This window comes from Mesoplodon bidens (assembly GCF_964165515.1).
Source record: "Mesoplodon bidens genome assembly, chromosome: 12".
NCBI classification, from domain to species: domain Eukaryota; kingdom Metazoa; phylum Chordata; class Mammalia; order Artiodactyla; family Ziphiidae; genus Mesoplodon; species Mesoplodon bidens.
The window spans coordinates 58317864-58339913 of record NC_138168.1 but is presented as its reverse complement, the minus strand read 5'-3'; the positions used below and the strand labels follow the sequence as shown (position 1 = coordinate 58339913).

At 37.4% G+C, this 22050-nt stretch overlaps 1 protein-coding gene across 1 annotated transcript; it reads right to left on the bottom strand.

The window, feature by feature from the left end:
• Nucleotides 1-7088: 7088 nt before the first annotated feature.
• On the bottom strand, nucleotides 7089-18522 carry CENPW (centromere protein W). Its single transcript, XM_081250862.1, has 3 exons — nucleotides 18222-18522; nucleotides 10246-10359; nucleotides 7089-8382 (listed from the first exon to the last, which is right to left on the bottom strand). The coding sequence occupies exons 1-3, from the start codon at nucleotides 18345-18347 to the stop codon at nucleotides 8356-8358; spliced, it is 267 nt and encodes an 88-aa protein (XP_081106988.1). The 5' UTR covers nucleotides 18348-18522; the 3' UTR covers nucleotides 7089-8355.
• Between the last annotated feature and the right edge of the window lie 3528 nt (nucleotides 18523-22050).

Here is a 22050-nt window from a genome sequence, read left to right as displayed (position 1 = left end):
TAATGACATAGTGAGCTTCCTTTTTCATTTTTTCATTATTTTATTCATTGATTGAAAGACTCAACATAGCATAAAGATGCCAATTCTCCCCAAATTGATATACAGGTTTAATGCAACTCCTATCAAAATTCCAGCAAGGTTCTTTGGTAAATACAAACAAGATTATTCTAAAATGTATACAAAAGGCAAAGAAACTGGAAAAGCCAAAACGATTCTGAAAAAGAATCAAGTGAGAGGAATTATTTTACCGAATTTCAGGACTGATTGTATAGCCACAGTAATAAAGACTACGTGTTACTGGTGGAGTGTCTGAAAGAAATCAGGGGAACAGAGAACCTAGGAATGACCCACACAACTATGACTGACATATTTGTAAAAAAAGTACAGAAAAAATTCAAAAGAGGAAACATACTCTTTTCAACATGGTGCTGGAACAGCTGAATAATGAGGTATTTAAATGTAAAACTATGAAAATTGTAAAAATATAATATAGGAGGGTAGAAGGAGCTTCTGACTGTGGCTGCCGCTCGGCTAGTGTTTGTTGTCCCCAGAGTAAGCCACAGCCACCCCCAGTCTCTCCAGGAGACTCTCCAAGACCAGCAGCCATGTGGCTGACAGGTTCTTGGTGCTCTGGCCAGATGTCAAGCCTGAGCCTCTGAGGTGGGAGAGCCAAGTTCAGGACACTGGACCACCAGAGACCTCCCAGCCCTATGTATTATCAATTGGCGAGACCTCTCCCAGAGATCTCGTGTCAACGCTAAGACCCAGCAAGCTACAGTGCTGGACGCCCCATGCCAAACTAGCAAGACAGGAACACAACCCAACCCATTAGCAGAGAGACTGTCAAAAATCATACTAAGTTCACAGACACCCCAAATCACATCACCAGACGAGGTCCTGCCCACCAGAAAGACAAGATCCAGCTTCATCCACCAGAACACAGGCACCAGTCCCCTCCACCAGGAAACCTACACAACCCATGAACCAACTTTATCCACTGGGGGCAGAACCCGAAAACAACGGGAACTATGAACCTGCAGCCTGCGAAAAGGAGGCCCCAAACACAGTAAGTTAAGCAAAATGAGAAGACAGAGAAATACAGAGCAGATGAAGGACCAAGGTAAAAACCCACGGATCAAACAAAGGTAGAGGAAATAGGCAGTCTACCTGAAAAAGAATTCAGAGTAATGGTAGTAAAGATGATCCAAAATCTTGGAAATAGAATGGAGAAGATACAAGAAATGTTTAACAAGGACCTAGAAGAACTAAAGAGCAAACAAACAATGATGAACAACACAAGAAATGAAATTAAACATTCTCTAGAAGGATCAATAGCAGAATAACTGAGGCACAAGAACGGATAAATGACCTGAAAGATAAAATAATGAAAATAACTACCACAGAGGAGAAGAAAGAAAAAAGAATGAAAAGAAATGAAGAAAGTCTCAGAGACGTCTGGAACAACACTAAACACACCAATATTTGAATTATAGGCATCAGAGAAGAAGAAGAGAAAAAGAAAGGGACTCAGAAAATATATGAAGAGATTATAGTTGAAAACTACCCTAACATGGGAAAGGAAAGAGTCAAACAAGTCCAGGAAGCTCAGAGAGTCCCATACAGAATAAATCCAAGAAGAAACACAAACACACATATTAATCAAACTATCAAAAATAAATACAAAGAAAAAATATTAAAAGCAGCAAGGGAAAAACAACAAATAACATACAAGGGAATCCCCATAAGGTTAACAGCTGATTTTTCAGCAGAAACTCTACAAGCCAGAAGGGAGTGGCAGGACATATTTAAAGTGATGAAAGGGCAAAACCTACAACCAAGATTACTCTACGCAGCAAGGATCTCATTCAGATTCAAAAGAGAAATTAAAAGCTTTACAGACAAGCAAAAGCTAAGACAATTCAGCACCACCAAACCAGCTTTACAACAAATGCTAAAGGAACTTCTCTAGGTAAGAAACAAGAGAAGGAAAAGATCTACAATAACAAACCCAAAACAATTAAGAAAATGGTAATAGGAACATACATATTGATAATTACCTTAAATGTAAATGGATTGAAAGTTCCAACCAAAAGACACAGACTGGCTGAATGGATACAAAACAAGACCTGTATGTATGCTGCCTACAAAGACCCACTTCAGACCTAGGACACATACAGACTGAAAGTAAGGGGATGGAAAAAGACATTCCATGCAAATGGAAAACAAAAGAAAGCTGCAGTAGCAATTCTCAAATCAGACAAAATAGACTTTAAAATAAGAATGTTATAAGAGACAAAGGAGGACACTACATATTGACCAAGGGATCAAACCAAGAAGATATAACAATTGTAAATATTTAGGCACCCAACATAGGTGTACCTCAATACATAAGGCAAATGCTAACAGCCATAAAAAGGGAAATCGACAGTAACACAATAATAGTAGTTGGCTTTAACACCCCACTTTCACCAATGGACAGTTCATCGAAAAGGAAAATAAATAAAGAAACACAAGCTTTAAATGATACATTAAACAAGATGGACTTAATTGATGTTTATAGAACATTTGATCCAAAAACAACAGAAAACACTTTCTTCTCAAGTGCTCGTAGAACATTCTCCAAGATAGATCATATCTTGGGTCACAAATCAAGCCTTGGTAAATTTAAGAAAACTGAAATTGTATCAAGTATCTTTTCCAACCACAATGCTATAAGGATATCAATTACAGGAAAAAAATGTAAAAAATACAAACACATGGAGGCTAAACAATATGCTATGAAATAACCAAGAGATCACTGAAGAAATCAAAGAGGAAATCAAAAAATACTTAGAGGGCTTCCCTGGTGGCGTAGTGGTTGAGAGTCCGCCTGCTGATGCAGGGGACACAGGTTCATGCCCCAGTCTGGGAAGATCACACATGCCACAGAGAGACTGGGCCCGTGAGCCATGGCTGCTGAGCCTGCGCGTCAGGAGCCTGTGTTCTGCAACAGGAGAGGCCACAACAGTGAGAGGCCCATGTACCGCAAAACAAAAACAAAAACAAAAACAAAAACAAAAAAACAATGAAAACATGACGACCCAAAAACTATGGATGCAGCAAAAGCAGTTCTAAGAGGGAAGTTTATAGCAATACAATGCTACCTCAAGAAACAAGAAAAAGCTCAAATAGACAACCTAACCTTACACCTAAAGCAATTAGAGAAAGAAGAAGAACAACAACAAAAAAACCCAAAGTTAGCAGAAGGAAAGAAATCATAAATATCATACCAGAAATAAGTTGAAAAGAAATGAAGGAAACAATAGCAAAGATCAATAAAACTAAAAGCTGGTTCTTTGACAAGATAAACAAAATTGATAAACCATTAGCCAGACTTATCAAGAAAAAAAAAGAGAGAAGACTCAAATCAACAGAATTAGAAATGAAAAACGAGAAGTAACAACTGATACTACAGAAATACAAAGGATCATGAGAAATAACTAAAAGCAACTCTATGCCAATAAAATGGACAACCTGGAAGAAATGGACAAATTCTTAGAAAGGGATAACCTTCCCAGATTGAACCAGGAATAAACAGAAAATAAAACCGACCCATCACAAGCACTGAAATTGAAACTGTGATTAAAAATCTTCCAACAAACAAAAACCCAGGACCAGATGGCTTCACAGGCGAATTCTATCAAACATTTAAAGAAAAGCTAACACCTATCCTCTCAAACTCTTCCAAAATATAGCAGAGGGAGGAACACTCCCAAACTCATTCTACGAGGCCACCATCACCCTGATACCAAAACCAGACAAAGATGTCCCCAAAAAAATTTTTAAAAAAGAACCTACAATCCAATATCACTGATGAACATAGATGCCAAAATCCTCAACAAAATTCTAGCAAACAGAATCCAACAGCACATTAAAAGGATCATACACCACGATCAAGTGGTTTTATCCCACTTTATTGAGGAATGCAAGGATTCTTCAATATATGCAAATCAATCAATGTGATACACCATATTAACAAAGTGAAGAATAAAAACCATATGATCATCTCAGTAGATACAGAAAAAGCTTTTGACAAAATTCAAAACACATTTATAATAAAAACTCTCCAGAAGGTAGACACAGACGGAAGTAACCTCAACATAATAAAAACCATATATGACAAACCCACAGCCAACATCATTCTCAATGGTGAAAAAGTGAAACCATTTCCACTAAGATCAGGAACAAGACAAGGTTGCCCACTTCCTCCACTATTATTCAACACAGTTTTGGAAGTTTTAGCCACAGCAATCAGAGATGAAAAAGAAATAAAAGGAATCGAAATTCAAAAAGAAGAAGTAAAACTGTCACTGTTTGCAGATGACATGATATTATACATAGAGAATGCTAAAGATGTTACCAGAAAAGTACTAGAGGTAATCAATGAATTTGGTAAAGTAGCAAGATACAAAATGACTTCACAGAAATCTCTTACATTCCTATACACTAATGATGAAAAATCTGAAAGAGAAATTAAGGAAACACTCCCATATACCATTGCAACAAGAAGTATAAAATACCTAGGAATAAACCTACCTAAGGAGAAAAAAGACCTGTATGCAGAAAACTATAACACACTGATGAAAGAAATAAAGATGACACAAACAGATGGAGAGATATACCATGTTCTTGGATTGGAAGAATCAACATTGTGAAAATGACTGTACTACCCAAAGCAATCTGCAGGTTCAGTGCAATCCCTATCAAAGTACCAATGGCATTTTTCACAGAACTAGAACAAAAAATTTCACAATTTGTATGGAAACACAGAAGACCCCGAATAGCCAAAGCAATCTTAAGAAAGAAAAATGGAGCTGGAGGAATCAGGCTTCCGGACTTCAGGCTATACTACAAAGCTACAGTAATCAAGACAGTATGCTACTGGCATAAGAACAGAACTATAGATCAATGGAACAGGATAGAAATCCCAGAGATAAACCACACACATATGGTCACCTTATCTTTGATAAAGGAGGGAAGAATATACAATGGAGAAAAGACAGCCCCTTCAATAAGTGGTGCTGGGAAAACTGGACAGCTACATGTAAAAGAATGAAATTAGAACACTCCCTAACACAATACACAAAAATGAACTCAAAATAGATTAAAGACCTAAATGTAAGGCCAGACACTATAAAACTCTTAGAGGAAAACATAGGTAGAACACTCTATGACATAAATCAAAGCAAGATCCTTTTAGACCCACCTCCTAGAGAAATGGAAATAAAGACAAAAATAAACAAATGGGACCTAATGAAACTTAAAAGCTTTTGCACAGCAAAGGAAACCATAAACAAGATGAACAGACAACCCTAAGAATGGAAGAAAATATTTGCCAGTGAAGCAACTGTTAAAGAATTAATCTCCAAAATATACAAGCAGCTCATGCAGCTCAATATCAAAAACAAACAAACAAACAACCCCATCCAAAAATAGGCTGAAGATCTAAATAGACATTTCTCCAAAGAAGATATACAGGTTGCCAACAAACATGAAAGGATGCCCAACATCACTAATCATTAGAGAAATACAAATCAAAACCACAATGAGGTATCACCTCACAAGGGTCAGAATGGCCATCATCAAAAAATCTACAAACAATAAATGCTGGAGAGGGTGTGGAGAAAAAGGAATCCTCTTGCACTGTTGGTGGGAATGTAAATTGATACAGCCACTATGGAGAACAGTATGGAGGTTCCTTAAAAAACTAAAAATACAACTACCATACGACCCAGCAATCCCACTACTGGGCATATACCTGAGAAAACCATAATTCAAAAAGAGTCACGTACCACAATGTTCATTGCAGCACTATTTACAATAGCCAGGACACGGAAGCAACCTAATGTCCACTGACAGATGAATGGATAAAGAAGACATGGCACATATATACAATAGAATATTACTCAGCCATAAAAAGAAACGAAATTGAGTTATTTGTAGTGAGGTGGATGGATCTAGAATCTGTCATACAGAGTCAAGTAAGTCAGGAAAAGAAAAGTAAATACTGTATGCTAACACATATATATGGAATAAAAAAAATGGTTCTGAAGAACCTAGGGGCAGGACAGGAATAAAGATGTAGACATAGAGAATGGACTTGATGACACGAGGACGGGGAACGGTAAGCTGAGACGAAGTGAGAGAGTAGCATTGACATATATACACTACCAAATGTAAAATAGATAGCTAATGGCAAGCAGCCGCATAGCACAGGGAGATCAGCTCAGTGCTTTGTGACCACCTAGAGGGGTGGGATAGGGAGGGTGGGAGGGGATATGGGGATATATGTATACATATAGCTGATTCACTTTTTTATACAGCAGCAACTAACACAACATTGTAAGCAATTATACTTCAATAAAGATGTTTAAAAAAACTGCTATAACAAAAAAGGGTAAGTTTTAAAAATCATACAGGAGAAAATCTATAAGATGTAGGGCTTGGTGAAGAGTTCTTAAACATGACATCAACAGCATGAAAATAAATAAATAAAAAATAAATTGGACCTCATCAAAAGTGAATATCATTGACCTTTGAAAGATACTGTTGAAGGATAAAAGGCAAACTACAGAATAGAAGAAAATATTTGCAAACCACGTGTCTGACCAAAGACCTATACCTAGAGAACTCTCAAAATTCAACATTAGAAAAACAAATAGAAAATGGGCAAAAGGAATGAAGAAACATTTTACTAAAGAGAAAAAATGGATGACGAACATATGAAAATATGTGCAACATCATTAGCCATTAGGGAAATGTAAATTAAAAACCATGATTAGACATTCGTAGCAGAACAGCTAAAATAAAAAATAATACCAAATGTTCATGAGAAGGAGGAAAAAATGACTCTCTCATAAACTGCTAATGGGAATACAAAATGGTACAGCCATTCTGGAAAATACTTTGGCCATTTCTTTTTGAAAAACTAAACACATACTTACCATTAAACCCAGCAATCACACTCCTGGGCATTTATCCCAGAGAAATGAAAACTGTATAAAAACTGGTACACAACTGTTCACAACAGCTTTATTTGTGATAGCCCAAAACTAGAAATAATCAAAATATCCCTCAGTGAGTAAATAGCTGTACAAACTGTGGTACATAAATGCCATGGAATATGACGACTCAGTAATAAAAAGGAACAAATTGCTACATGCAACAACTTGGAGGATCAAGAGAGTTATGCTGAGTGAAAAAAGCAAATTCCCAAAAGTAATACCTGTATGATTGCATCACAATGGCAAAATTATAGACATGGAGAACAGTCTAGTGGTTGCCACGGCTTAGGGATGGTGGAAATAGGAAGGGGAGTGTTGTGTGTGCAGTGGACATGGGGAGCTGGGTGTAATTTATAAAAGAACAGCATGATGGAGAAGTCTGTGATGATGAAATAATTCTGTATCTTGACTGTAGTGGTGGTTATACAGATCTCCAAATGTACTAAAATGGTACAGAATTATACACACACTGTACCAAGTCAAATTCCTGGTTTTGATATTGTACTGTAATTATTTAAGATGTAGGCACTGGGAGAAAACTGGATATAGAGTACATGTGGACCTCTCTGTACTATTTTTGCAACTTCAAGTTGCAATCTATAATTATTTCAAAATAAAAAGTTAAAAACACAACTATTAGATGATATGCAAAAAATTCTAAAAAATTTCTTGGGGGTTTCCCCAAGAATACCCATCTATTAACTCTGTGTGACTTGAAGAAAATACGTCAATTTGCTCTGTAATATTTTTTTTTTTTGGTTTTGGAGGGAAATAGGTTTTTGAAAACACCCTGCTGGTGTTTACAGTTGAGAAATTATATTATTACACTATTGGCCTAAATAAAAGTAGACTGCATTGCTTATACAAAGGCATTAAACAGTTAAAATATTTAAAATACACCTAGATTTGACTGCACATTGTCTTCCTTCATAGATTAAATTGATTCCATAGTTAACTGTGGCTAAATCTAAATACTTATAAACTTAATTCTAAGAAATACATCTCTTCAAGCTACTTCACACACTTAAGATTTCATTTTGATATGTAAAACATCTGCAATACCAACAAAAAGGGAAGTAGAATGAACTAAAGGCCACTTAAAATGAAACAATTCGTCAAAAACAAAGCTTATATAGCTCTATGTGTATACTTGAGATATTTCAATACCAGTAAAAAACATACAAACACACACATCCTTCAGCTAGCCATATTTTAATACACAATATTAACTGCTATATAAAAAGTGCTTTCACGATCTGTTACCACCTAAAATAATACATCATATAATTTTCAAAAATGTGTTCTTTGACTTCTAACCTCTGCTCTTCTTTAGAATTACCTGTGAGGGGGAGAAAATGAAGATTCATATTATACCTATGCCAAATAAAACACAATTCCTCAACAAAAAGTTTAAAAGTCCTATGTGTACAGTATGCAAGTCTCTGAATTTATAAAACCCAATTTGGAATGTGATTAGGGAAACCTTTGCCTTATAAACGGTTTTAGACTTCTCTAAAATAGTATAATTCTCTCAAAGATTGTGAAACATGCCTAGATTCTCAAAATCTGGTTTTATAATAGTCACTTCTAGATGTTAATTTCTTCAATTGTGCCAAAAGTGTCCAGATTAATGGCTCCCAACTTGAGGTTTATAGACAATTTAGTAATTCGGGGAGTTAAGGAATGTTCCAAAACTTGAAAAACCTATTATGAATCAGGCATTTAACAACTATAGAGCAATACAAATCCACTGCAACACCAAATTTCTTGTATTTAGGCTGGAATTATATCAGAGACCAAGACTAGTCATCTCAAGCTGAGAAGCTTGTTAGGCAGATAATTTTTAAGACATGAAGCCCATAAGAGAAATTAAACAAAATGAGATCTTAAGTTGTAAAAGACAAGGAACATTAGAGACCAGAATATATCCAAAAATATTTTAAAGAACTTACCTACTTTTAGGTAAGTACACTTATAATTCATTAATAAAAACAAACCAACCCTAAATTTAAGACACACACATACACTCTTCAAGTTCTTAAGCCTTGCTTTACCTGCAGAAAGCACTTATATCAACTTTAATAGTACAGAAACTTGTTGAAATGTTTATAGTTGTAAGAGAATTTAAAGCCCCTTAAAAAATGCCAAGGCATGCCCATTTTAGGCTTCCACAGAGGTCACCAAATAGGTTTATACCCTAGGCCAGTACTTCTCTGTTCTACAAGAAGTTAGTATAGGGACTGCAAAAGAATACTATGTACTCAAATGAATTTACAAAATTCTAAGTATATTATACACCCAAATTTACGAAATGCTAAATTAAACAGAGTTCAACAAATTACTGGTATATTTCTCATAACCTTTCATAACTTTACATAACTATAGTTATATAAAGACGTTACCATTGTGGGAAGTTGGATAAAAGGTACACTGGAACTCTCTACACTATTTTTGCACCTCCTGTGAGTCTATAATTATTTCAAAAATATTAAATGTTAAACAAAAAAAGCCTATAAAGAGGTAAACTGTCAAAAATGAGTCTCTCTCACACATCATCCTCCAGTCAACCATGTGCCAATTTCTTGCATATTGTTACAGAAACAAGCTCTCTATACGAAACATTATGACTATTCAAGGAGGTATAGTATGTTAGGTTATATAAACTTATCTGACCCCAGAAGCCTTTTACATTGGGGCATCTATTAACATCAAGTGAAAGTAATCTTGGGAACATATATGGAAAAAACTCTGCCCTAGGCATCACACTATTACATTATACAGAAATATCAGTAAGAAGCAATCTTCTCTGCTTATATAAGCAATATGATTCAGAAGTCACTCAAATCTCAAAACAAATGTAGAAAAATCATTAGGTAAACTCAAAATGATCAAGAAGAAAGTTTTGATAAATTTCAAGGTAATAAACCTTCTTAGCTATACATAGGCTACTACATATCACACAGATTAGCAGTCAAACACTTATTTCCCCCTAAATGGCAATAAAGCAATGGCCATGAATCTTTCCATCAGAAATCCATAATATACATAATAAAAAAAAACCTAACTCTGTAATTAAAACCCATGAAAAGCCAAGCATCAACTCACTCAACAAAACTGAATAAGGAATCTAAACCAGGCAGAGGTGACGAACTAGGTGGTGTTTTAAGGCAACAGTGCTCAAGAAAAGAAATTCAGATCTTACCTTTGCTGCAGCCAGTACATGCTCCTTTTTAATGACTCCACACTTATTCTCACAAGCATTTGTCCGAGCCTCTTCTGCTAATCGATGAACAAAGAGTAAACAGTTCAGATGCACCTTTAAAAGAGAAAATGCAGAAGGATTTTTAAGCTCAAACACTGATGTTTTGAAATAATGACTTTTAAAAAGAATATCCCTGGGCTTCCCTGGTGGCGCAGTGGTTAAAAATCCACTTGCCAATGTAGGGGACACGGGTTCGAGCCCTGGTCCGGGAAGATCCCACATGTCGTGGAGCAACGAAGCCCATGAGCCACAGCTACTGAGCCTGCACTCTAGAGCCCACGAGCCACAACTACTGAGCCCACGCACTGCATCTACTGAAGCCCACGTGCCATAGAGCCCGTGCTCCGTAACAAGAGAAGCCACCGCAATGAGAAGCCCACGTACCGCAACGAAGAGTAGCCCCCGCTCACAGCAACTAGAGAAAGCCGCATGCAGCTATGAAGACCCAACATAGCCAAAAATAATAAATAAGTAAAAATAAATTTACAAGAAATAAAAAAATTTAAAAATAAAAAGAATAGCCCCAATTTTAATGCTGTACTATTTACTACTGCAATTACATCAATTAACCTTTATTTAAAGTAACAGAATTAAGTTTAATATATGTCCATCTTAAGATTCCATAAAAAAGAGACTTAGTTATTACAATACAAGAAACAAGTCTATGTAAAGCTGACGAAAGGCCATAGACAATAACATTACTCTAAAGGATCATTACATCAAAACTTAGGTAGGTCTCTACTAAGAAAAAATATTCCTGTTTCCCATTCCAAATAAATTTAAGTTTCCAATGTAATTTAAAATTTGCCCCAGATTAAAAAAACATATCAAATATTGTATTTAAAGCTAGTCATCTCTCATTCTACAATCCAAGGTATAAAGATTTTGTAACCAGATATTTAATTTGAAATATCTAATCAAAAACATGTTAATAATTGAAATTTTAAAAGTTCATTAGTAGAAGGAAAGAAATCATAAAGATCAGAACAGAAATAAATGAAGTAGAAACAAAGAAAACAATAAAAAAGATCAATAAAACTAAAAGCTGATTCTTTGAGAAGATAAACAAAATGGATAAACCTTTAGCCAGACTCATCAAGAAAAAGAGGGAGAGGACTCAAATCAGTAAAATTAGAAATGAACAAGGAGAAGTTACAACGGACACCACGGATATACAAAGCATCCTAAGAGACTACTGCAAGCAAATCTATGCCAATAAAATGGACAACCTGGAAGAAATGGACAAATTCTTAGAAAGGTATAACCTTCCAAGATTGAACCAGGAAGAAACAGAAAATATAAACAGACCCATCACAAGTAATGAAATTGAAACTGTGATTAAATATCTTCCAACAAACAAAAGTCCAGGACCAGATGGCTTCACAGGTGAATTCTATCAAACATTTAGAGAAGAGCTAACACCCATCCTTCTCAAACTCTTCCAAAAAACTGCACAGGAAAGAACACTCCCAGACTCATTCTACGAGGCCACCATCACCCTGATACCAAAACCAGACAAAGATACGACAAAAAAGGAAAATTACGGACCAATATCACTGATGAATATAGATGCAAAAATCCTCAACAAAATCCTAGCAAACAGAATCCAGCAACACATTAAAAGGATCACACACCATGATCAAGTGGGATTTATCCCAGGGATGCAAGAATTCTTCAGTAAAAAATCAATGTGGGGCTTCCCTGGTGGCGCAGTGGTTGTGAGTCCGCCTGTCAATGCAGGGGACACAGGTTTGTGCCCCAGTCCTGGAAGATCCCACATGCCGTGGAGCGGCTGGGCCCGTGAGCCATTCCCGCTGAGCCTGCGCGTCCTCAGCCTGTGCTCCGCAACGGAAGAGGCCACAACAGTGAGAGGCCCACGTACCAAAAAAAAAAAAAAAAAATCAGTGTGATCCACCATATTAACAAATTGAAGAATAAAAACAATATGATCATCTCAAAAGATGCTGAAAAAGCTTCTGACAAAATTCAACATCCATTTATAATAAAAACACTCCAGAAAGTGGGCATAGAGGAAATCTACCTCAACAACATAAAGGCCATATATGACAAACCCACAGCAAACATCATTCTCAACAGTGAAAAACTGAAACCATTTCCTCTAAGATCAGGAACAAGAAAAGGTTGTCCACTCTCACCACTATTATTCTACATAGTTTTGGAAGTTTTAACCACAGCAATCAGAGAAGAAAAAGAAATAAAAGGAACCCAAATCGGAAAAGAAGCTGTCCCTGTTTGCAGATGATATGATACTATACATAGAGAATCCTAAAGATGCTACCAGAAAACTACTAGAGCTAATCAATGCATTTGGTAAAGTTGCAGGATACAAAATTAATGCACAGAAATCTCTTGCATTCCTATACACTAACAACGAAAGATCAGAAAGAGAAATTAAGGAAAGAATCCCCTTCACCATTGCAACAAAAAGAATAAAATACCTAGGAATAAAGCTACCTAAGGAGGTAAAAAACCTGTCCTCAGAAAACTATAAGACACTGATGAAAGAAATCAAAGATGACACAAACAGATGGGGAGATATACCATGTTCTTAGATTGGAAGAATCAATATTGTGAAAATGACTATACTACCCAAAGCAATCTACAGATTTGATGCAATCCTTATCAAATTACCAGTGGCATTTTTTTTTTTTTACAGAACTAGAACAAAGAATCTTAAAATTTGTATGGAGACACAAAAGAGCCCGAATAGCCACAGCAATCTTGAGGGAAAAAAACAGAGGTGGAGGAATTAGACTCCCTGACTTCACACTATACTACAAATCAAGACAATATGGTACTGAAACAAAAAGAGAAATACAGATCAAGGGAACAGGATAGAAGTCCCATAGATAAACCCACGCACCTATGGTTGGTCAACTAATCTATGACAAAGGAGGCAAGGAGATACAATGGAGAAAAGACAGTCTCTTTAATAAGTGGTGCTGGGAAAACTGGACAGCTACATGTAAAAGAATGAAATTAGAACACTCCCTAACACCATACACAAAAGTAAACTCAAAATGGATTAAACACCTAAATGTAAGACCAGACCAGACACTATAAAACTCTTAGATGAAACCATAGGAAGAATACCCTTTGACATATATCAAAGCAAGATCTTTTTTGACCCACCTCCTAGAGTAATGGAAATCAAAACAAAAATAAACAAATGGGACCTAATGAAACTTAAAAGCTTTTGCACAGCAAAGGAAACTATAAACAAGATGAAAAGACAACCCTCAGAATGGGAGAAAATATTTGCAAACAAATCAACGGACAAAGGATTAATCTCCAAAATATATAAACAGCTCATACAGCTCAATATTAAAAACACAAGCAACCCAATCAAAAAATGGGCAGTAGACCTAAATAGACATTTCTCCAAAGAATACATACAGATGGCCAAAAGGCACATGAAAAGATGCTCAACATGACTAATTATTAGAGAAATGCAAATCAAAACCACATTGAGGTATCATCTCACACCAGTTAGAATGGGCATCATCAGAAAGTCTACAAACAACAAATATTGGAGAGGGTGTAAATAAAAGGGAACCCTCTTGCATTGTTGGTGGGAATGCAAATTGATACAGCCACTATGGAGAAGAGTATGGAGGTTTCGTAAAAAACTAAAAACAGAATTACAATATGACCCAGAAATCTCAGTACTGGGCATATACCCAGAGAAAACCATAATTCAAAAAGACACATGCACCCCAATGTTCATTGCAGCACTGTTTAAAACAGCCAGGTCATGGAAGCAACCTAAATGCCCACCAACAGACGAATGCATAAAGAAGATGTGGTACATATATACAATGGAATATTACCCAACCATCAAAGGGAACGAAACTGGGTCATCTGTAGAGACATGGATGGACCTAGAGACTGTCATACAGAATGAGGTAAGTCAGAAAGAGAAGAACAAATATTGTATATTAATGCATATATTTGGAATCTAGAAAAATAGTACAGATGAACCAGTTTGCAAGGCAGAAGTAGAGACACAAATGTAGAGAACAAATGTATGGACATCAAGGGGGGAAAGTGGGGGTGGGGATGAATTGGGAGATTGGGATTGACATATATACACTAATGTATAAAACTGATAGCTAATAAGAACTTGCTGTATAAAAAAATAAAATTAAAGAAAAACACACAATACTTAACTCTCCCCAACAGTTCACCAAATGTTAAAAAATTAGGTAATGTGGTGCTTTAAATTATTATGCAGAAATCTTTAGTGGATTGTTATAGATGTTTAAGAATATTTTAGTGATATTTGGGGCAAGCAAAGGAGTTTGGGAATTTAAATTTAACATGATAAAGAACCTATGGAAGGAGATATTCTTTTGGTACTTTTTGATGCACTGTCTTGTTTAATTCTCACAAGAACTCTGAGCTAAATCACCCAATCCTGATTCTCTACAATATACCATGTCATTCAAAATTTCTTTAAACTTCCAATGATATACCATTTCCTTCTGCAACAAAAGTACTCCATAACATGGCTCAATTTCCTCCGTTAATCTGTATTTTTTACTTTTAAAGTTAAATATCTTCCAGATGCCTCAAGAAAAATTCCAAATTCCTTAGTACTAAACCCCACTTGACTAGGCTTTTTTAATTTCATCTCTCACCTTTCCCAACTTTCAGTTCTATACTAGGTCTTTTGAACTTCTTTCAGTATTCAAATATAAGTTTGCCTACAGCCATGCTACTGGTTTACAGACTTCTCTGAAAAGCCCAATTCCTCCCAATATGTAAGGTTATATAGATCCATGGCACCCTGAACTTATCACTATACATACTACATACATTAGGCAGCAATTCCTCACCTGTCTTCTTCAATGTACTATAAGGGCTAAACCATGTCTATCTTCCCAGACATTATATTCCCAGTGACCTTTAGCCCATGGCCCAATATGCAGTAGGTAGTCAATTATTATTGCATGAACAAAAGATCCATCCATATCTCCCCAAATTAGGCAAAAAAAATTTTTAGCCAATCCCAAATAAACCACACTCTGTTTTGAGGCTTGAGTCCTTTACTCTTCATGGGCATGAACCATAGATACTGAATTAATATTACTTTTTCTTATGTCAGAATTTTTTTAAACAACCTATTTCTCTGTAATAAAACAGTTAATTGAGTGGTGTCACTCAAGTGCACTAAGGTTTAAATTAAAATGGTCAGAACAAAAGCAAATTTTATGGTTTCAGCTAGACATTCAACCCTGAAAGCCATTCCATCAAGAACTTACACTTTGGAAAAATAAAAAATTAGCTTGCTTGAAAGGTAAACCAAAAGATAATTTACAAAGAGGTATCCATCTGACAGTTTCAGGTGACCAAAAGACTGGGCTAGCCTGACTTCTTCCCCACTTCCTCACAGCACTTCTGAGTTTTACATAAACTGTAAGTACCCAGATATTTGCACAATATTCCTTAGTGATAAACCTAAAAACTGAATCACAAGAAAGCCGAACAATTTGAGATTAATATACACTCACTAGTATTGGCCCTGGTGATATACAATCAAATAAGTCATAAAATAAAACAACAATAAAAAGCCAGTGCAGAAGAATATGAAGTAACACAAGGAAGTTATAAGTAAAATGTTAGAAATATCAATCCACATAGTCATCATCACTCCCAACTTTAACTGTACACTCAGAACGTTCAAGGTATTATGCTAAACACCAGGAATACAACAAGTTCCCAATTCAAAGTTCCCAGTCCGATGGGAGAATGAAACCTAATTAAAGACAAATGTGTGACAGTAGATGATATTGGAAGGTAAGGTTGATGCTTTCTAAGACCATGAAGGATGGCTTCACTGAATAACAGACATTTGAACTGAATTTTGAACTAACTGAAGTTTGAGAAGCGGAGTAGAGTGAGGACATCTTCAAACAGAAGAAATATCTTATGCAGAGACATCATAAAAGTAGATGAGTTCTGTGTTAAAGATAATGGAAGACACAAAAGGAGATATGTGTGGTTCCTTCCCCTCAAGAAGCTGCATACCGCACTGGGAGACAACACTGACATATAGAACTTAGAGAATAGTGTCAGGGTCCCAGTAGCTACACTGTATGATGTACACTCTTACAGCTATCAAAGTTCAGAAAACAAAACAGACTACCTTAATTGTAGAGAAGTTTATGGATGATGTGGGACACCTGCTGTGTAAGACAATTAAGTACCAATGGCAAGCAGAAAACCATAAGTAAAGAAACCAGAGTGATACATGGCATATACAAGACGGTGAAGGAGAAATTATGAAAGCCAAAGACAAGCATACAATCTAGTAATAGACGGTAGCAAAAAGAACTTCCATTCCCTTTCCACTGCAAATGCTTAGAATCTCACCTCCCCTTCTTTCCTGTACCACCTGGATCCCACTCCACAATAGAGTCCTCCTGTCCAGGGATCACCTGGGGCAGGCAAGTGTGGATGTGGGAGGAATCTGACTACTTGAGAAATTTCTGCCCAACAATCTACACGAGCTGGTAGTCTCCTAGATTCTAGAGCAGGTACATTTCCTCCCCCCACCATTTATTGAAAGAACCCCAGCACCAGTGAAAACTTCAGAATAAATTACCTAAAATTCTTTTGAAAATCAATTTCACTTTAATACAGCTCACTTGTGCCACCTTAATCACCACCTTGGGGGAAGGAGGGTAATAAAACAGTATATATTGTCTTTTCTTACAGGGTCTAAAAAAGGAACAAGAAAGGACAGGAGATATTAGAAGGTCTACTTTTCCAAGGAAAAAAAACAGTTGTTTTGGCTCAGAGAAAGGAAAAGTGAAGACAATTCTATAGTAATTTATTAAAAATAGAAACCCTAAAATTAGGGGAGGCAGTAGAGAGCTGGCAGAGGCTGTAGAGAAAAGAGGTGGGGGGGGGACGACAATGTAGCTTAAGAAGAGATGGAATGATGTATTGTGAAGCCACCCTCCGTGCCATATATCCCTATTATCCACAATTCTTTATCCTTGATCTCGGGGAAATTAGCCGCCCACCTGTAGTGGCTCCTTTACTCAAAGAGCTCTTGTAACAAACCACAGGAGGTGCCTCCTATGGTTTAAACCTAGGGAAACAGTGTTCATTCTGCTAGAGGGATATATATTCCAGGCATTCAACATAAAAACTCTTAATTTACTTCAAAACAGAAATATTACACAGTGGTTTGGTTGTGGTTATTTATCATGTGAGCATTATGCTGCAGTTACTATGAGTCAGATAAACTTTTAATGGTTGGGCTTGAAAACTAAACAGGTGTTCTATTTGTCTAGGAAAACGAATTCATTTGGGAGCAGACTACTTACAAATAAACTTTTGGATCAGGGTTCTTTAGTAAATAAGCTAAAGTAGAGGAAATAGGGCAATATATTTGTTTAACAACGTAAAAAAAAGGGGAAGAAAGGAAGGCAAGGAGAAAGGCACTTTTGAAAGGCATGGCAGTAATGTCTTTTACAATATTTAAATCAAAATAACCCAGCCTGAATTCCAAAATCTATTTTTTTAATGTATCTTTCGAACCTTTGCAAATTACACTAAGCACAGTACCAGGCTGTGCTCCTTAATAGCGATATTGAAAAACTATAAGCAGGAACTTAACGTTAGTTTTCTCCTTAAATTGATGTGGCTAATAGCCTCCTGTAAAAAAAAGGTCAGGATATCTACATTTCAGAGGGCCCCAAAACAACTCAGCATCAGGAATACTAACTGATATGGCAGGCTGGGGCAAACCCGCCCAGCTGTTGCTGCGAACACCTCAAACGTAGGCCTGAAAGCTAGATTGGCTGGGGGCGGCAAAATAAAGGCTGGGGGTTATTTCCCCTGTCTCCACCCCACTTCCAGTCCTAGAAGGGACAAAATCTTACCAGTAGGTCGCAATTTGTCTCCAGACGGAGGTGAGGCTTCCGTTGCTTGAGGACGCGCTTTAGAAAACCGCGGGGAGCCTTCCGCTTTATCAGCTTCCTCTGCGAGACTGTGGTCGAGAGCGCCATCCTCTCCCTCCGGCTCGGGCACCAGCTGCCTAAGCTTCCTAGGCCCTCCCTGCGCCGCACTGCAGCTCACGTTCTCGGGGACACCGAGAACCCCGACTCCTACTCTCCTACAGGCCCTGAGACCGGGCCGGAACGTTTGAATCCGCCGCCAATTGAGCGCGCCTGGCGCCCGGTAGTGACGTCAGCACGCTCAAGCCCCGCCCCCCCCGCGGTGTCTAGCTGTTGATGGACTACACCCTCGGTGGGCGCCCCGTGACGTCATAGACGGGCGAGCATTGCGGCTTTAGCCTTTAGCACTAGCTCTTTGAAACAATTTCTCCAGTGTTCGATAGAGACGTTGGGAAATTGTGGAAAATGTTGATATGCCAAAGCAGCCACACTTACTGTCCCAGCTTTCATTCTCTACTGAGCCTAATACCAATGAAAGAAAAAGTAGATGAATAGAAAGAAGTCTATGATGTTTCATCAGGATTCTTGAAGAACCAATGGCTTCCTAGCAAGGCATGATTTTCTGATATTACTAGCTAACGTTTTTCACTTTTACGTAATTTTATGTTATCTTATCTGAGGTCTTTTCATGATTCAAGCTTTTCTTTACAAATGCTGCTCCCTTTAATTTTAAGGCCCTTACATTTAACCTTGCAATAACTTCTGTTGTAGTTTAAATGCTACTTCATTGAATCCTTCTTTTCCAAGCAAATTAACTCTTCCATCTTCTGTGCTGCCCCTGTAAGTGGTTCTCAGATGTCATCGTGCATCACCTGAAGCACCACCCCTTGGTTTCTTGGTTCAGTAAGTCTCAATGGGACTTGAGAATTTGCATTTCTAACAAGTACTCAAGACATGTTGGAACACTGTTAGTCTGACCACTCTGATATCACTGTGATGTTATTTGTAATTACCTCTAATACTAATGCTGTAGAAGTTGTTGTGTTGTGCTTTCAATATCCACATAGATCCTTCTATCTGGCCTCCCACTTTCAAGACCTCCTCTCTGCCAATAATCTTATCTTTTATCCTATGAGCCATTTACATCTGTGGTCATACACTAGGCCTTGTCATTACTAATACCTTTCCATATTCTCAATTCAGTTGTCTTACTCTTCAACCTTATCTCTGGAACTCACTTCCTCCAGTATTCCCACTTCAACAATTCTTACATGCTACTGGATCACTGTCCTCTCTGTCTCTACCATGTCCCTAACCTTAATCTTTTTTTTATTCTCCTTCCTGTGGTCTATTGTACATCACCATAATATCCTCTTGCATATATCCTTAACTCTCTAGTCAGGCTCTTTTTTTTCCCTCATACTCAATTGACAAAAACGCAACCCTGCTTATGTTAAAATCTCAATCCAGGGCTTCTCTGGTGGCGCAGTGGTTGAGAGTCTGCCTGCCGATGCAGGGGACAGGGGTTCGTGCCCCGGTCTGGGAGGATCCCACATGCCGCAGAGCGGCTGGGCCCGTGAGCCGTGGCCGCTGGGCCTGCACGTCTGGAGCCTGTGCTCAGCAACAGGAGAGGCCACAACAGTGAGAGGCCCACGTACAGCAAAAAAAAAAAAAAAAAAAAAAAAAATCTCAATCCATTCTGTATTTGCATCTGTACATTGATGTTGTCTTAACAAAAACATGCAAGTTTGTGTCTGGTCTCAAGGTAAGTACATGACCATTTTATTAAGCCTCTAAGTACAGCCTACAGTCTTTTGCTATTTCTGAAGTCCATTCATTCACCCTTCTCTTCAAGTCTCCCTACACTCCCTACCCCATCCTAACCCTCAGTTGATGACATTGTTTTAATAACAAAATAGAAGCACCCCATAGAGACTTTCCACATGCTCCCAATACCACATCTACCCATCAATCTCCATCTGCTCCCATGGATGAACCATCTATCTAAGGCCAACTAATCCACATGTGCCCTAGATCCCAGTTCACTCCCTTTCTTAAGGACATTCTCTGGCAATTCTCCCCTATTTTGCTTCATGAATTTTCCTTCTTTGCTGAATTTTCTTTTCATCTGCACAAACACATGCTATAATATCTCCAACCTTTTGAAAACTCTTTCTGGATCTTATATTTAGCAACTTTCTTCTCATTTTTTTCACAGAAAAACTAGAAAGGATTGGCTAAATTTTATGTCTCCAATCCTTTCCTCCCATTCTCTCTTGAAGCCACTGCAATCAGACTTTAGTACCTATCTCTCCACCAAAATTATTTCGCTTAACATGATCAATAACACTTTCAAATCCAGTGGTCATTTCTCAGGCTTCAGTTTATTTGACTAACCAGGAATATTTGTTGGCTTTTATGATTCTTTCCTCCAAGAAACATTTTCTTTAATTGGATACTATTCTCTTTTGGTTTTCCTCCTACCTGATGGCCTTTTAGTCTCCTTTTCTGGTTTCTTTGTGTTCTTTATCTCTAAATCCTGGGGTATCCCAAGACTTAGTCCTCAGATTTCTTCTCTTCTCTACCTACACTCATTCCCTCTATGACCTCCATCCAGTACCATGGCTTTAAGTACCAAATGTACATCTCCAGTTGATTCTCTTCCCTAATCAGACATGTATATCCAATTCTTCATTGAGCTGGAATTTTTTTAAGTCATCTTAAATTTAACACATTCAAAATTAGCTCTTGATACACCCCTGTACCCCCAAACTGATTCTCCCACCATCTTCTCAGTCACAGCTGATAACACTTTCTTCTTTTCAATTACTCAAGCCAAAATCTTGGAGTCAACCTTGGCTCCTCACTTTCTTTCCCCCCATATTCAATTTTTCAGCAAATTCTGTCCCCTCTACTTGCAGTATCTTATCACTTTTGGCCAAGCCACTATCACCTCTCACTTGTGCAACACCCTCCTGTGTCTCAGTCTGTTTCTATTTATCATCAACAGAAGAGCCAAATTTAACTCAGATTATGTCACTCTTCTCCCCAATCTCCTTCCTTTTCCCTCAAAATAAAAGTCCCTGCAATGACTTATGAAGCGTTATCTGTCCCCTAAATGCAAAGAAACCTACAAATATACAGTTAACTCTTTGACCTGATCTCCCACAATTCAGCAGCTCACTCTCTTCCAGCTATATTAGACTCCTTGATTGCTCTCAGACATACCTGAAATCCAACAGATATGCCAACCACTCTCCCATCAGGTGTTTACACTTACTATTCCCTCTGCCAAGAATATTTTTCCCCATTCATCTTCATAAGTGTCTCCATCATCTTTTTCAAGTCTCTGTCAGTATCACAAAGACCTTCTATTTAAAATAGGAACTCCACACATATGTACTTAGAAACACACATGTGCACACACATACCCGGATCCAGTACTGTGCAGAAACTGACATATGTTCCCAGCTCTTGTGTTCAGTGACGTTACATCAGTAGCTAGAAATTGGTCATGGTAGAAATATTTATGCCATGGGAACTGGCAAATTTTGTTTTTTTCTGGAAAGCAAGTGGTTAAACATTTACCAACATAACACTGCACATATCCCTGCCAACCTGAACATCCTAACACTTTCAGTGGGTTATTTTTCTCTGTAGCAGTTTTCATTATCTAATATTAGCTCCTGCATATAGAAAAACGTTTTTGTAGCTCTATCTATATAATCGAAATAATTGGAGACAATGTGCATAAAGGGGGGAATGGAAGCACATATTGTCATGTGTATGCTTCCTATTGCTATTATCACAAACT